This window comes from Carcharhinus amblyrhynchos, chromosome 1 (genome assembly GCF_965287045.1).
Source record: "Carcharhinus amblyrhynchos chromosome 1, sCarAmb.v2.hapA, whole genome shotgun sequence".
Classification (NCBI taxonomy): Eukaryota; Metazoa; Chordata; class Chondrichthyes; order Carcharhiniformes; family Carcharhinidae; genus Carcharhinus; species Carcharhinus amblyrhynchos.
Window position 1 is genome coordinate 170,492,675 of NC_137324.1, and position 16,849 is coordinate 170,509,523.

Here is a 16,849-nt window from a genome sequence, read left to right on the forward strand (position 1 = left end):
AACGTTATTATTTTCAATAAATTAATAATATCACTGATGGGCTGGACAAGTGACTCCATTGTGAGATGCTATGGGGAAGTTGGAGATTGAGCCTGAGGAATAAGATGCTGTAACGTGACTGTGTGGCAACGGGAATTTTAACTTTAATCAGCCAGAAATGGCTGTGTTTGAGTAGTGAGGAAATACGAGGAAGTGAACCCTCCAGGTGCACTCGAGGGTGGACATTGTCCCAATTCATTGATCCCAAGAGAGCTTAATCATACGGATCTGGCAGGGGTGAAACCATGATCAGGCAGGGAACGAGGCTAGTCCATTGCACTGGGGGGGCTGTGCTGACACCTGTGATCATGGTTTGTTGAGGTTAGGGTAAAGGATCAGGGTAGCCAATGAGGTTAAACTGAGACTTTACCTGGTGCAACTTTTCAAAACCTCCTCGGCCTTTTGGCTAAGATGAAGCTCAGATCAAGTTCGGGAGGAGGACAGTGTAATGATTCATCTTGTCATCCTGGATCTTGTTTGATCAAACCCAAGTTGGGATGTGTATTCTCTTGTCAGCTCGGATCTGGTTTGTCTCTCGCGTGGGCACTCTGATTGGACTTAATTGGCTTTTAAGATTAGGAATAAAGTACCAAAAGGTACAATAAAAAGATCTGCCGTAACTGGCAATTGATCTTCGCTTCAAATGTTCGATCTTAACGAGAACTTTTAAAACAGTGACAACCTTGAATGTTTGATTTGCAATCAAAGCTTTTCCTTACGCCTCTCATATTTTATATTCAAAATCTTTGGTAATTGGCAATTCTTTGCCAAACAGCTGTGTTTTTTTAATTCGTGGTATTTGGTTTCAGAAGCACCATCTTCTTATCACTTATTTATCTGAGCTCTACGGCCTATGCCTTTGGTCACTCAAATCTCAGCCTCCTTCCGGCGTTTTCCTTCCCATGCGTGGAGCTGAGAGCACAAAACAGTTCCAGCTTTCTCCCACTCAAGGCTGCCTGTTTGAACCTTTTTTCTGAAAATCAATCAGATCAAGGAGCTATAGAGGAGGAGGAGGAAGCTGATGAGGAGGATGCAGAGGAGGAAGAAGACATGAGGAGGATGGTACTGGAAGGATGAGGACAGTTCGGGTAATGAGGGCAATTTCTTTTTATTCATTTGTGGGATATGGGCCAGCATATATTGCCCATCCCTAGTTGGCCTTGAACTGAGTTCCTTGCTAGGCCACTTCAGAGGGCAGTTGAGAGTCAACCACTTTGTCGTGGCTCTGGAGTCACATGTGGGCCAGACCCAGAAAAGATGGCAGATTTCCTTCCCTAAAGGACATTAGTAAACCAGATGGGTTTTTCCTGACAATCAACAATAGTTACATGCTTATCAGAAGATTCTTAATTCCAGATTTTTTTTATTGAATACAAATTCCACCATCTGTCTTGATGGGATTTGAAACCTGGGTCCCCAGAACATTAGCTGAGTTTCTGGATTAATAGTCCAGCGATAATACCATTAGGTCATCGTCTCCCCTTGAAGATGAGAATGATGGGAATGATAATGAGGTTTTTGATTTATTATTGTCACGCGTTTTGGGAATACAGTGAAAAGTATTGTTTCTAACGCACTATACAAAGCATACCGTTCATAGAAGAAGGGGAAAAGGAAAGGAGAGTTCAGAATATGGTGTTGCAATTGCAGAAAGGGTGAAGAGAAAGATCAGCTTCATATACAATAGGACCATTCAAAAGCCTGATGATAGCAGGAAAGAAACTGCTCATGAATCTGTTGGTACCTGTTTTCAGACTTTAGTATCTTTTTCCTGACAGAAGAAGGTGGAAGAGAGACGTCTAGTGTGCCAGGGGTCCTTAATTATGCTGGTTGCTTTTCTGACACAGTGGCAAGTGTAGAAAGAATCTATGGATGAGAGACTAGTTTGAGTGATGGACTGGGCTACATTCACAATCCTTTGTAGCTTCTTGTGGTCTAAGGAGGAGGAGGAGGATGGAGATGATGATGAGAAGTAGGTGGAGGAAGAGGATAATAAAAACAAGGACAAGAAGGAGGAGGAGGATGATTAGAATGCTGAGAATGAGGATAAGCTGGATAGTGAGGAAGAGGAGGACAAAGATGTGTTGTAAGTTGGTGCTGATGAGGGTGTCATTGAGGAATATATTAAGAGTGAATAGTTTCTATTGTATGAGACTGTGGTCTAGCTCTGTGCATAGGATGAATTTTGTCTACTGATACACTGCCTTTTCTTTTGGTTTTTTTATTGGAGTTACTTGTCTTAGAGGTACATCTTCATAACCTTTCTTACACAAGAGAATGTCTGAAATTTACCCTCATTTTCACTTCTGAACTTTTACCAACTTTGCTTTAACTCCTGAAATTCTATGCCCTATTGTTACCCACTTCTCTAAGGTAAATATCTCTTGATGGTGTTGTGAGGCTAATCTGCATATTAAGGATGTCAATTCCTTCACTCCAGCAAATCTGCCTTCCTAACCAAGTCCCATTTAAATAGTTTGCTCTTTTTTAATCCAACACCCACCAGAATACATTCTCAATGCTTAAATTCATTTATTTTCATTTCATTAAGCCTCTTGAAGTAAATATCATCAGTGTCACTCCCTCATCTTATTCCTTCTCACCAGGTCAGTTATGATATGGCACACTGCCACGGTGATTAGCAGTGCTACCTCACAGCATCATGGACCCAGGTTTGATTTCGACTTTGGGTGATTGCCTGTGTGGAGTTTGCACATTCTTGCCGTATCTGCATGGGTCTCCTCTGGCTGCTCCGGTTTCCTCTCACAGTCCAAAGATGTGCAGGTAAGGTGGATTGGCCACGATAAATTGTTCCTTAGTGTCCAAAGATGTGTAGGTTTGGTGGGTTAGTGGGTTAAATATATGCGATTACAGGGAAAGGGTCTGGGTGAGATTCTCTGTCAAGGGGTCGGTACAAACTCAATGGGCTGAACGGCCTCTTTCTTCATTGTAGGAATTCTATGGTTCTATGTTCACCACTGCCCACAGTGGCAGCAGTGTGACCATCTCTAAGATGCACTACAGAAACTCATCAAGACTTTTTTGACAGCACCTTTCAAACACATGGTCTTGACCACATAGAAAGTGGGCATCACATGCATGGGAACATCACCACCACTTGAAAGCTCCCTCCAAGGCACACACCAACATGACTTGGAATTCCTACAATGCTGGCCAATTTCATAAGATAAAGCCTGTGTCCTCTCCTTGCCCTTCCTCACTACAATCACTCTCCACCTCTCCCTCCCCCTTTGTCCTAACTTAACCCACCCTCCCCCGTCCTCCATCCTCTCCTCCCACTCCCCATCCCCTCACTCATCCCCTATTCCACCCACTTCCCACTCCTCCAAATCACATTCTCTCACTTACTGCCTCATTTCAGACTCGTCCCCACTCAACTACCCCATCTCAACCCCCATCCAACCTCTCCTCCTCATCTATATCTCCCTCACTCCCCTCCCTCAATGCCTCTCCCTCTCTCAATCCCATCTCCGTCAACCCTCTCACTCCATCACTCCACTTCTCCTCACTCCCCTCCTTCAATCCCATCCTCCCCTTCAATCCCCTCCTCTCACTCCCTCAATCCCTTTCCCCTCACTTCCCCAATCCCATCCTCCCCATCCCCCCCTTCCTTCACTTCCTTCAGTTCCTCACTCCCCTCCTCCTCACTCCCCTCTCTCTCAGTCCCTTCCCCCCACCGCATCTCCCTCACTCCCCATTCCCCCTCACTCCCTCTCCTCCCAGTCCCTCACTCCCCTCCCCTCTCCCCCTCAGTCCCCTCCCCCTCTCTCCCTCAGTCCCCTCCCCCTCTCTCACTCGCTCCTCTCCCCCCCAGCCCCCACCCCCCCTCAGTCCCCACCCCCTCAGTCCCCTCCCCCTCTCCCCCTCAGTCCCCTCCCCCTCAGTCTCCTCCCCCTTTCCCCCTCAGTCCCCTCCCCCTCTCCCCCTCAGTCCCCTCCCCCTCTCTCACTCGCTCCTCTCCCCCCCAGCCCCCACCCCCTCACTCCCCTCCCCCTCTCCCCCTCAGTCTCCTCCCCCTCGCTCCCCCCCTCCCCCTCTCCCCCTCAGTCTCCTCCCCCTCGCTCCCCCCCTCCCCCTCCCCTCTCTCCTTCCCGCCGCTGTCGCGAGAAGCGGTTGGCCCCGCCCCGCCCCCCGCGCTGTCCCGGATGTTGTGCGGGTGAAGCTGCGGAATGGAGAAGCCGCTGAAAAAAGTCAAACTCAACAACACCGGCCCGAGCGGCAACAGCGGCAACCCCAACTGGGTGAGAGGGAGAGGGAGGGGAGAGAGAGAGGGAGGGGAGAGTGAGGGTGAGGGTGAGGGAGGTGGATGGGGCTGGAGGAGGGGACAGGGGAAGGAGAGGTGGATAGCGGAGGGTAGTGTAGGGGCGGGAATAGAGGGAGGGTCAATGGAGGGGATTAGGGTAGAAGGTGGAGGGGATTAGGGTATAGAGAGGGGGCAAGGGAGGGGACTGGGACCGAGGGAGGGGGAAAGGGAGGAGGTTAGGGTAGAAAGAGAAGGGAAACGGAGGGGGCTTATGCTAGAGGAAGGGAGAATGGAGGGGGTTAGGGTAGAGGGGGGGGGGAAACGGAGAAGTAAGGTAGAGGGAGGGGGAAATGGGGCTTAGGGTGGGGGGAAGAGGAACAAAAGGTGTTAGGGTGGTGGGGGGAACGAAGGGGGTTAGGGTGGTGGGGGAAACGGAGGGGGTTAGTGTAGAGGGAGGGGAGATGGAAGAGTTAGGGTAGAGGGTAGGGGAAACGGAGGGGTTAGTGGAGAGGAAGGAGGAAACGGATGGGGTTAGAATAGAGCAGGGAATGGAGGGGCAATGTGAGAGGAGGGGGAATGGGGGATAGGGTAGAGGGTGGATCAGTGGAGAGGGTTAGGGTAGAGGGAGGAGGGAAATGGAGGAGACTAGGGTAGAGAGGGGGAAACGATGGCGCTAGGATAGAGGGAGGAGGAAACGGAGGGGGTTAGTAGAGGAAGGGGAAACTGGGCGGGAGGGCTGGACGGAGGGCGCGAGGGCGGCGGGAGGGCTGGACGGAGGGCGCGAGGGCGGCGGGAGGGCTGGACGGAGGGCGCGAGGGCGGCGGGAGGGCTGGACGGAGGGCGCGAGGGCGGCGGGAGGGCTGGACGGAGGGCGCGAGGGCGGCGGGAGGGCTGGACGGAGGGCGCGAGGGCGGCGGGAGGGCTGGACGGAGGGCGCGAGGGCGGCGGGAGGGCTGGACGGAGAGGAATGGAAGGGGGAATGATGGAGGGGGAGGCCAAAGGGGGGAGGATGGAAGGGAATTGGGGGGTAAGGTTAGAGAGAGAACAAAGTGGCTTGAGGGAATGGAAGACGTAGGGTAATGCAGGCTGCCTGTCCTTAGGGCCAATTGTCCTTGAATTTCTCAAAATCAGTCTTCTGACTCCTGTCCATTTGTTCGATTGGGTTGATTTTATTATCAGAGATATGTGTGTTTTCTATCCTGTTAATTTGACATGGTCAGCCTTTCCCTTGAAGACACTGATTGCGCAGTATCCTGCTAATTTTATATTACCTGTCATAAAATCAAAGATATCTATTGCAAGTAAACATAGGTCACCATTTCTTGGTGCAGGACCCATACTCAATGCCTGGATTTAAAATCTTTTAGTTCTGAAGTTAGCCACATTTCCCATCCGGTCATGGCAGTGTCCTTTCTTTGCTTAGCTATTTTTCATCAAGCCGTAGCTGACTGGCTACAAGGAGGTGCTGGAACAGAGGGGTCTTGGTGTATATATACATAAGTAATTGAAAATGGCAGTACAGATTGAGAGAACAGTTAAAGCAAATAGTATCCTAGATTTTATTTACAGGGGCATTGATTTAATTTATTATTGTCACGTATTAACATACAGTGAAAAGTATCGTTTGTTGCATGCTATACAGACAGAGCATACCATTCATAGAGAAGAAAACAAGAGTGTGCAGAAAGTAGTGTTACAGTTGTTGCTAGAGTGTAGAGAAGGAGGTCAAGTTGAACTTGTATAAGGCACAAGTTTGATCTCATATGGAAACTGCATCCAGTTTTGGGCACCATACTTGAGGAAGGATGTGAATGCATTGGAGAAAGCACAAAGGAGATTCACAAAATGATTCCAGGGATATGAGGAGAGATTAGAGAGGTTGGGACTATTTTCTTTGGAGAGGAGAAGATTGAGAGGAGTCTTGATAGAGATATTCAAAATCCTGAGGGGTATGGACAGGATAAACAGTGAGAAACTGTTCCCTCTCGAGTATATCAAGAACTAGGCGGTACGGATTCAGAATAATTGGCAAAAGAGGAAAAGAATTCATCCAGTGGGTGATTGGAGTCTGGAACAAACAGGGTGGTATGGTGGCACAGCGGTTAGCACTGCTGCCTCACAGTTCAATTCCGGTCTCGGCTGACCGTGGAGTTTGCACATTCTCTCTGTGTCAGCGTGGGTTTTCTCCAGGTGCTCTGGTTTCCTTCCCACACTCCAAAGATGTGCAGGCTAGGTTGATTGGCCGTGCTAAATTGTCCCTCAGGTTGATTAGCAGGGTAAATATATAGGATTAAGGAAATAGGACCCGAGTGGGATTGTTATCGGTGTAGGCTCGATTTGCTGAATGACTTCCTTCTGCATTGGAGTGAATCTATGAAACATCCTGAGAGGATGGTGGAGGCAAGTTCAATTGAACTATTCAAAAGGAAATTGGGTGGCTATCTGAAAAGAGAGACGTGCATTAAGAATGTGTATAAGGTTTTGATGGGTGTAGATAGAGTGAATGCAAGCAGGCTTTTTCCACTGAGGCTAGTGGAGAAAAAAACCAGACGGCATGGGTTAAGGGTGAAAAGAGAAAAGTTTAAAGGGAATATTTGGGGGGGGGTGGGCGCGTATTCTTCACGCAGAGAGTGGTGGGAGTGTGGAATGAGCTGCTGGATAAAGTGGTAAATGTGGGGTCACTTTTAACATTTAAGAAAAGCTTGGATGGGCTCGTGGATGAGAGACGTGTGGAGAGATGTGGTCCAAGTGCAGGTCGGTGAGACTAGGCAAAAAACGGTCTGCCACAGACAAGAATTTTCTGTAGTTCTATGGGAGGGGTTTGCTTTGTGTGAGATGTGATGATGGGCGCAGTATTGGGAGAGAGAGTGAGGACTGGCGGTGAGGTTGTAAAGAATGTGGGAGTGAGTTAGAGACCTGGTGGACTGGAGCAAAAAGAACAGATAGGTGAAAAAAGGCAGAGAGGATAGATTGAGAGAAAAGGGACAAGGAAGGATGGTGACAGAGTCAGGGAGCTAAACAAGAATGTGAAACTCAAGCTCGCAGAAGCAGCATTGTGAGGTGGAGACAGATGCCAGGAAAGATAGATGGAGAACAAGTGAATTGAGGAAGAAGGAGCAATTATCCAAAGACAGGGTGAGGGAGAGTGTGAAATGCCAACAGTCAAGAGATAACAGTGCAGGACATAGTGAAAACTAGTAGATCAGGAAGGGAAGGGAATGGGCAGATGTTTGATTGGTGATGTGGAAATGTTAATCATGTGTTTTGAGGATAGAAACCAGGATAGGTTTACAACATGGATTGCTTGGAGTTTTCATCGGTTTCCGCTAAGTTTTATGGACATCCATTTTGAAAGTATTAGAGAAAGAAGGACATGCCTTAGTTTTCTGAGCTGCAGCCAAAGTTTTCCAGCTTACGAATGTTCCTCACCGAGCTGTTAAACATTAATTGACCTCACAGCGAAGATGTGTCCTTTGAGGAATCGGGCAGGCAGGTAACTGAGCATTGCCTGGTTACTTTAGATTCCAGGGCACCTGTGGGGATCTGTTAGCTAAATATTTTTCAGGTATTATTTCTGTTATGTTACCAGGAGTGCTGTTTTTTTAAACTATGGATGAGCAGAATTAACTGCACATTGAGGTTTACCTGCAGTGTTAACTCTCCAGATGTCTGGAAGCAGGTTGGCTGCCTGCTAATTGTGGGGAGAGAGGGGACTTGGGATTTGAAAAATTTGACACACCTTTGTCAAAAATAACATCTTTGGTGTTTACCAAGTACTGTCAGGAGAGTTAAGGTTAGAATATAACACTGCCTGAAAATTAAGAAAGTGCTGTTCTCTGGATTGTTGTAGTGCAGCACGTGTGTCTATTAAAAGTCCAATAATGACCATGAAATTGTTGTTGATTGGCATGAAACCCATCAGGTTTGCTAAGGAAATCTGCATTCTTACCCAGTCTGACCTAGGTTTGACTCCAGGCCCTCAGCAATGTGTTTGACTCGTAAAGTAGTCTCTGAAATGGCCGTGCAAGCCACTTAGTTCAGGGACAATTACTCAACAAATACTGGCCCAACCAGTGATGCCCAGATCCCACAAAGGAATAAAAACAAAATCACATATGAAATCAGATAGTAAAAGTGGCCAAGTAACGTTTTAATGAGCTTCTTAAGGAAGCTGAGGTTTAGGAAGGGAATTCTGGAGCTTAGGGACCAGACAGGTGAAGACATGGCCAGCTGTGGTGGAGTGAGTAAGATGGGGGATGTTCAAGAGACCTGCATTCGAGGTTGGAGATATCTCGGAGTGTTGAGGTGGGAGGATAAGGTTGGAGGAGATTACAAAGAGGGAGTTGAAGGGATTTGAAAACGGGATGAGAATATTAAAATCAAGGCATCACCTGCATGGCAGGTCAGCAGCAAACAGGTGGTAGATTTCTGGAAAACCTCGAGTATAGGCAGTGTAGAATGTGGGATCCTGAGTAGGAATGTTTTAGATTAATCAAACCTAGAGGTTCTAAAAGCATGGGCGTGAGTCTCGGTAGCAAATTAGAGGAGGCTGTGGCTATGTTATGGATGTGGAAAGAGTCCATAGTGTTGGCAGCAGTTTGTGGTTGGAAGCTTATCTCAGGGTCAGAGAAAATGCCAAGGTTGTGAATAAATCTTAATGTAAACCTGAGTCTCAGTGTAAGTAGTGAGATTATAATATGTTAAAAGTGTGTGTAACTTGATGCGATTAAGAGGTGTTTATTTAAATTTCTCCTATGAATCTAATCAATTCAGTGCAGAAGGCCAATAACCTCATGTTCTTCCCAGAGTCTTCCGCCCACTTATGCAAAATGCTCCCTTCTGTTCAACTTGTGGGCCTGGCATATATTTGAATCCAGGATTCTGCAGCTTTTGATTATTCAGAGTGTATACTGATTGTACTGCTTTCCCTCTGTCATGGAGCAGGCAATCAGCATGCATGCAGTCTTATTAAAAGGGGAGATATTGATTCCTGTTCTGTCTAAACAGGAGCATCTGAAAGTCGTATTTGAAATTGTGGTGGCATTGGGTAATGCCTCATTGATTACTGCTAGAGTTGGTTTAATTAGTGGAGCTGTATAAATCAGTGAGTAATCAATGTGCAGAATGATCCACTGCTCTCACCCACCACCGTTGCATTATCATTGTTTTGTTCATGGTGGATCCTTGGATGTTTCACTGCATTAAAGGCACTAAATAAATGCATACTGTTGTCATCCGAGTGATCTAAGCAACATCTCGAACATGCCTGCAGAAAAGAGTAGAACAAAACCTGCTCATTAGAAATGTGCAGCAGGCAAGCTGACATCAGCAAAGAGAAAAGATCACTAAACCTGCCATCAGCATCTCAAACCAAAATCAACATTCGTGTGCTGTGATCCCACCATTTTCTGATTAGTCAGACTTCTAGTATTCAGTGAGCCCCTTTGTGTGTTATCTCTGGCAAAAAACGGTAAACCTGTTTGCTCTTGTGCATTTGCCCTTAATGTGGTGAGTCATCTTCTTGAATCACTGCAGTCCATGTGGTGTAGGTACACCATCAGGAGTGTTTTTATCTGCAGCACTGAATTTGGGCACCAGTGGTGACTCATCACTCATATCCAGTCTTTGAACTGCAATTTCCTCCAGTTGGACACAGGGCTTACTGAATGTAAGTAACAACAGGACTAAGTCATAAACCTAATCAAGCCTGCTCCTTCATTCAATAATATCTGCTGGGCAGAATTTGGCCATGGTGGGAGATATGGCAGCTGAGGCTACATAATTGTGGGAGAAGGCATATGTCACGACTCTCACCAACTTTTACAGATGCACCATAGAAAGCATTCCTTCTGGTTGTATCACAGTTTGGTTCAGCTCCTGCTCTGCCCAAGACCGCAAGGAGCTACAAAAGGTCGTCAGTGTAGCCCAATCCATCATGCAAACCAGCTTCCCATCCATTGACTCTGTCTACACTTCCCGCTACCTCAGCAAAACAGCCAGCATAATTAAGGACCGCATGCACCCCAGGCATTCTCTCTTCCTCTCTCTTCCACCCTCGTCCATAGGGAAAAAGATACAAACGTTTGAGGTCATGTACCAACTGACTCAAGAACAGCTTCTTCCCTGCTGATGTCAGACTTTTGAATGGACTTACCTTGCATTAAGTTGATCTTTCTCTACACCCTAGCTATGACTGTAACACTACATTCTGCACCCTCCCCTTTCCTTCTCTATGAACAGTATGCTTTGTATAGCATGTAAAATACATATTAATACATATGACAATAATAAAAGTTTCCTGGCGGTGAGAAAAGAACCCATGATTAAGTTAGAGGTGAGAACAGGCTAATTGTGGAAAATTACTCACTTATGGCAGGATGTCAGTTAGGCTCAGTATTGAGCAGGTTGAATCTAATTATCCCTGAGCCCAACAGCATTTAGTGCTGGCTCACGGATTAAAAGTGAGTGCCAATTAAGTGCCCAGTTGGCACTTTAGAAAGTGCCTAACAGGCTCATGACTCATTTGGGCTTATCGCCTCATCAAAGCACTAAATGACCGATTCTTAACCTGAGGTGAAGACCTCTCATTCTAGACAGGAGTGTGGCAAAGCAATTTCCTCGGCGTCTACAGAGTTAAATCCTCTCAATCTTATATTTCAATGAGACCACTTCTCATTCTTCTAAACCAAAAAGAATATGGGCCGTTCTGTTCAATTTCTCTTAACCTTCTCTGCTCACGTACCAGTGTAGAGATCCTTATCCAATTGTTTCATTGGTCTATGTTGCTTTGCAATTTTTTGGGTCCTACACACAGCTTGCCTTCCCACCTGTCTTTATATCATCAGAAAACTTGGATATGTTATGTTCAGTCTGCTTATCTCAATAATTACTGAAGGCTTTGCCCTCACCCCACAAACTTTCTTTTGCCGCTAATCTCTGACCCTCTTCAACCAAAAACCTGGTAAGCAATTCTTAGCACAAATATGTAGGACTGTGGTGAGAAATTTAATTGAACCAGTCTCTCTAAGCTATTTGACCTATCATAGTTGTTCTAACCTAATATCCTCTAGTGCAAAGGCTGCCTACCTCATGTTTGTTATAAAGCCTCAACCCATTGTCGCTAAAACCCTCATCCATTGTTTCATCACCTCTGCCTTGCCAATTCTAATGCTGTTCTGACCAGGCCTTCATTCTCTACCCATCAGCTCAACCAGCATTACACTGTCCTGTACCAGGCCCTGCTCGCCCACCACCCTGGTGTCACTGGCCTGCATTGGCAACCTGCCCCTCATCACTTCAAACTTAAGAATAGCCTTGTGTTCAGATCCCTTCATCACCTTTACCCCTCTTCACCATTTTGATAAACTGCCATGATGCTATAGATGTTTTGCGGTTGCACTCTTGAGTTTAATTTGGAAAGGGGTTGTTCAGTAATTGTTCAGGACCACCGCAAGGTAATTAAGACTACTTTAAAAAATATAATCTCATTGATTTTAAGTTTTCGTTGGCAATATTCAGAATCCTGAAGGAGCTAAGTCTGGATCCCTTGTTACAATAATGAGGGTTAAAAAATTACAGTTTCAGACTGTAGCTTTAAATTTAGGGTTATTGAAGGGTCATGTACCTGTCAGGTCTAGAACCTAGGATGGTTGGAATGTTAAGAGATCAAAGTAAGGCTGAGATTGTTTTACTTAGAAAAGTGTGCAAGGCGTTTACGCTTGGAGACAATGGCAGCAGTTTCTGAGGTTATACTGAGTAGACCCTGAATTACCCAACATTGCAGAAAGGTGTTGAAGGCACCTGGTTCTAAACAGTCATTCTGTAAGCCAGTGGTTCCCAACTCTTTAAATGTCACAGCACACCTCAATACTATATGAAAAAAATTGAGGTACACCATTCTTCTCTGAAAAGTTTATTTATTAGTCATAAGTAGACTAACATTAACACTCCAATGAAGTTACTGTGAAAATCTCCGAGTCGCCACACTCTGGCACCTGTTCAAGTACACTGAGGGAGAATTTAGTATGACCGATGCACCTAACTAGCACGTCTTTTCAGACTGTGGGAGGAAACTGAAGCACCCGGAGGAAACCCACGCAGACACTTGGAGAACATGCAAACTCCATACAGACAGTGACCCCAGCCGGGAATTGAACCCTATTCCCTGATGCTGTGAGGCTTACCACTGTGCCACCATGCTGCCCTAACTGCCCTTTAGCAGATGATGATTTTGGGGTGATTCTTAACCCATATGCCCCCAAGCCCATTTCACTTAAGGTTGTCTCCTTGCAACTGTTCCTTTTCTTAATTTGACTGGGCGGCACAATGGTTAGCACTGCTGTCTCACTGCCAGGGACCCGGGTTCAATTCTGGCCTTGGGTAACTTTGTGGAGTTTCTCCCCCCTGTCTGCGTGGGTTTCTTCCGGGTGCTCTGGATCCCCCTCTCAGTCCAAAGGTACGCAGGCCAGATGGATTAACCATACTGTATTGCCCCTTAGTATCTAAAAATGTGCAGGTTAGGTGGATTAACCATGGTAAAAGTGCAAGCCTGACCAATGTAAAATATCTAAACTGCATGTGCTACTGTTCCCAGCCACACGTGCACAGGGGGGCTGAGGTTCGCTGTGTCTCAGAGATTCCAATGACAGAGCTGTAGATGAAGGGTAGTTTTGGTTTAACTACATGAATTTTTAATAATTTTGTATCTTTTATCATGGCACACTTTGGCGGCTTCAAGGCACATCTATATGCCATGGCACGCCAATTGGGAACCACAATTGTAAACAACTATTAATTATAAGATAAGGGAACTTTGAGACTAAGGATAGCTAATTAATAGTTCTACCTGAATACAAGGTTAACAGGTTTCAGGTTGCCTTGAGCAAGGGGTCAAAGCTTTAGGTTACAGGATTCCCTACAAATCAGTTAATAATTCAGACAGAAGGTGGTTTCTGTGTGATCAGTCAAAAAGGCTGCTTGGTTTTGTAAGCTACTACAGTGGATGCAGGAGGGAGTCTGAGACGTTTGTCGTGGTGTGGCCAGGGAGAAGAATCATTGTCAGAGCAAGCTTTATTCATGATGGTGGATTTAGAAAAACTCTGAGAACTGAGAAACATGTGTGGAGAGGGTACTCAAAAGTACTACTTGGCAAAGCAAGAATATGAAACCCATTAGAAGCTGGAAGCAACTGTAAGCTGTTTGGTATCAGGACTATAATTCTATGGAGAATGCAGTGAGCGATGATTGATTATAAAAGGGGAACATTCCTCTCTGTGATTTAAAGTATAAGTTGCTTACAAAAAGAAAACAGTGTTTGGTTGATATTGTTTTTAATCATTTTTTACTTTAAAAGTTTCAAAATGTCAAACAAATCTTGTTGAGTCATTCTTTCAGCTATCAACTGGAAGTTTGAATCTTTTAAATTGGATTTCTACAGGGTTACATAAAGTGACAAGCTTCAGTGCATCTATACTGTTTCCTTCAATTATCCCATGTGGTAGTAAATTCCACATTCTATCGATAAAAGAAGATGGATTGGATTTATTAGTGACTATCTTATGTTAATGGTCCTTTTATGGAATTATAGAGTGGGTACTTGCAAAGCTGAGTGCAATGTTTTTCTGCTGTTTGAATGGTGTTGTTTATGCCCTGGATACTCTGTGTTTTTCAATGCTAAGATTATGTATCTCACAGGGTAAGCAGAGAGCAACCAATGTGACCTTCCAGGCACACCATGTCAGTAGAAACAAGCGTGGGCAAGTTGTAGGAACCAGAGGTGGTTTCCGAGGATGCACTGTCTGGCTTACAGGTAATGTTCACTTGTTCTTCCTTTGAATGTCTCCAGGACCCTGCACTCCAAACTTTGTAGCACTGAACACCTCTGCCCTACTTCACACACACTACAGTGGAAGCTTTAATCCATATCCTTTCCCTTCCAGGCTGATGCTCTCCCTCGTGTGCTGTACACTCCATTCACTCGAACTCACTTAAGATGTCGCCTCCTGTTTGATCTCAGTCTTGCTTGTTTTGTTATCTCTGATGATGCTGGATTATCTTTGTTCCTATTTCTTTCTCATTGCATTTATTTCAAAATCATTGCCCTCACTTACAGATCTTTGTCCTCGATCTGTGACCTCCTTTACCTTATGCCCAGTGTTCCGCTAACTTGGATTTACCTGTTTGCTCGTATAACTCGGGCACCTCGTACAGCTCACTCCCTCCTCAGTTCCACCATTAAGCTCTACCCACATCTGCAACTTCCTCCTTGAATGCCTTCTCCCTGCTTTTATCACCTTTCTTCAAACTTACCTATTTGCCCATACAGTTTCCAGAATTTCTTCACTTGATGTCCAGTTTTGCTTGTCTCTGAAGGCCCTTTCAGGAATCTAAATGGGTTTATTGTTGTCGTATGCCCTATTCATTTTTTCAAGATGAAGCTTCAGGCTTTGGTTATTTTGTTTAATTCAGTCAGGTTCTGGGCTTCACTGACAACGTGGCGTTTACAGCCTCATCCAGTTTTCTTGAGAAGGAGATGATGAGTCATCTTCTGAATCACGAGCTTGATACAGCCAATGCTTTGCTTGGCCATTTTGCCAAGCAATTAAGAGTTAACCTCGTGAACCTAACGTCACATATGTGTCAGACCACAAAGAAAAAAGGTTTCCTTCCCGAATTGTCATCAATTTTTATGGCAGCCTGCTAGATCTTTTACAGATACTACTTTTTATTCTAGATTTTAAAAGCTGGATTCATATTCATAAACTGCTGTGGTGGGATTTGAACTCAACAATCTTTAGATTATTAATTACTATTATTAAGAGTAATATAATCTCTACGGTACTGTACCCATGTTACATGCTATGATATAGCTTTGTTAGAGATTTGATATGTTGAGGTATCGGGTATGTACTCTGCTCAATTTCTGGAGTGTGTCTTAAGCCCATAACTTTGGTACTCAAGCTGACCTGTTTTAACTCTAAATAGGATGTTTACTGAAAATGGTTTCATTTAAGTATGCCCAATTTATTTTGATTTTGTTGTTGTATTTAACAGGCTTGTCTGGAGCTGGTAAGACAACAGTTAGCATGGCACTGGAGGAGTACTTAGTTTGCCACGGCATACCCTGCTACACATTGGATGGTGACAACATCCGACAAGGCCTGAACAAAAACTTGGGTTTTAGTCCAGGAGACCGCGAGGAAAACATTCGGCGTATTGCAGAAGTGGCCAGGCTGTTTGCAGACGCTGGGCTTGTGTGTCTGGCCAGTTTCATTTCTCCATATACAAAGGTACTCAGCTGTTCTCCAGCCATGTGAAATGCGTGGGGATGTTTTGTTAGTGCCATTCAAGTGCAAGTCATTTAACCTTTGAAATTTCATACTGTCTGCATTTCACTCAGTGTTATTCATCACCAACATTGTGGTCAGCACTTATCCCTGACCTTTCTCTACGTACTAAAATTCTTGTGAAGGAATACACTTTTTGCCATGATTTTGAGTTATGGTCACTTATCAACGTTGAACATGGAAGTACCAATGTGAATATTTGGAATTGAAACCCTGTATGTAACAATGCTCTGGCCAGTAGATGGAGCAGTCAGGGGAGTTTCTTGGGTCTTGCACGGTGGCACAGTGGTTAGCACTGCTGCCTCATAGCACCAGGAACCCCGGTTCGATTCCTGGCTTAGGTAACTGTTTGTGTGGAGTTTGCATGTCCTCGCCATGTCTGCATGGGTTTCCTCCGGGTGTACCGGTTTCCTCCCATATTCTGAAAGATGAGCTGGTTAGGTGCATAGACCCAAACAGGTGCCTGAGTGTGGTGACTAGGGTAACTTCATTGCAGTGTTAATGTAAGCTTTACTTGTGACGAATAAATAAAACTTAACTTGTGTCATCCTACAAATATATATAAAAACACTGTTGTTCATCAACCTAACATGGATATTTCACTGGTGATTAAATCAGATTATGTTTTAGGAATTGTTACGTTTTAGAGTAATGTATCACTGCACTGTGTTTGATGTAACTTAATATCCTCCTTGATATCAAGCTATTCATTAAGACTTTGCAAATAGTTTATTGATGTGTAATGAAGTATAATATAGAACACAGACCACAATTAAGGCTTCTTATGATCTCTTAATAGTACATGTGTAAACATGAGATGTAGACAGTAGTGTTGAATTGGAATTAGTTCATGGTGGTAGAGGTGTAACCTGCAATTTGATACAATGACCATTTGAATGTTGTAATGACACCTGAGATTGACTCAATGAGATTAATTTGACATCTGAATACAACCTCTGTATTTCCAATTTTAAGCAGACGTGCTACATAAGCTGCCCTAATTCTGTTCACACTAAATCTTGTTATCCTATCAGCACCTCCCAATACTCTCCTACGCTGACTTCCTGTTTCTCGAATGTCTGGTTCTCTTCAAATCCCACTCTGCCAAATTCTCCAAGCTTTGTATCTTTCAAGTGTTCTCAGCTGCCAACCAGCTCTCTTGCACTCATCACCTTTGGGTTTTCTGGCTCTAGTCTGGCAT

The 16,849-nt window shown here is 44.9% G+C and overlaps 1 protein-coding gene across 1 annotated transcript in view; it reads left to right on the plus strand.

The window, feature by feature from the left end:
* The first annotated feature begins 4,184 nt into the window (after positions 1 to 4,184).
* papss1 (3'-phosphoadenosine 5'-phosphosulfate synthase 1) overlaps positions 4,185 to 16,849 on the plus strand; it is a 52,492-nt gene continuing 39,827 nt past the window's right edge. The window contains exons 1-3 of the mRNA XM_080195305.1: positions 4,185 to 4,301; positions 13,997 to 14,111; positions 15,356 to 15,591. Coding sequence (XP_080051431.1) covers positions 4,230 to 4,301; positions 13,997 to 14,111; positions 15,356 to 15,591 — 423 coding nt within the window. The 5' untranslated portion in view covers positions 4,185 to 4,229. The remainder of the gene's footprint in view (positions 4,302 to 13,996; positions 14,112 to 15,355; positions 15,592 to 16,849) is intronic.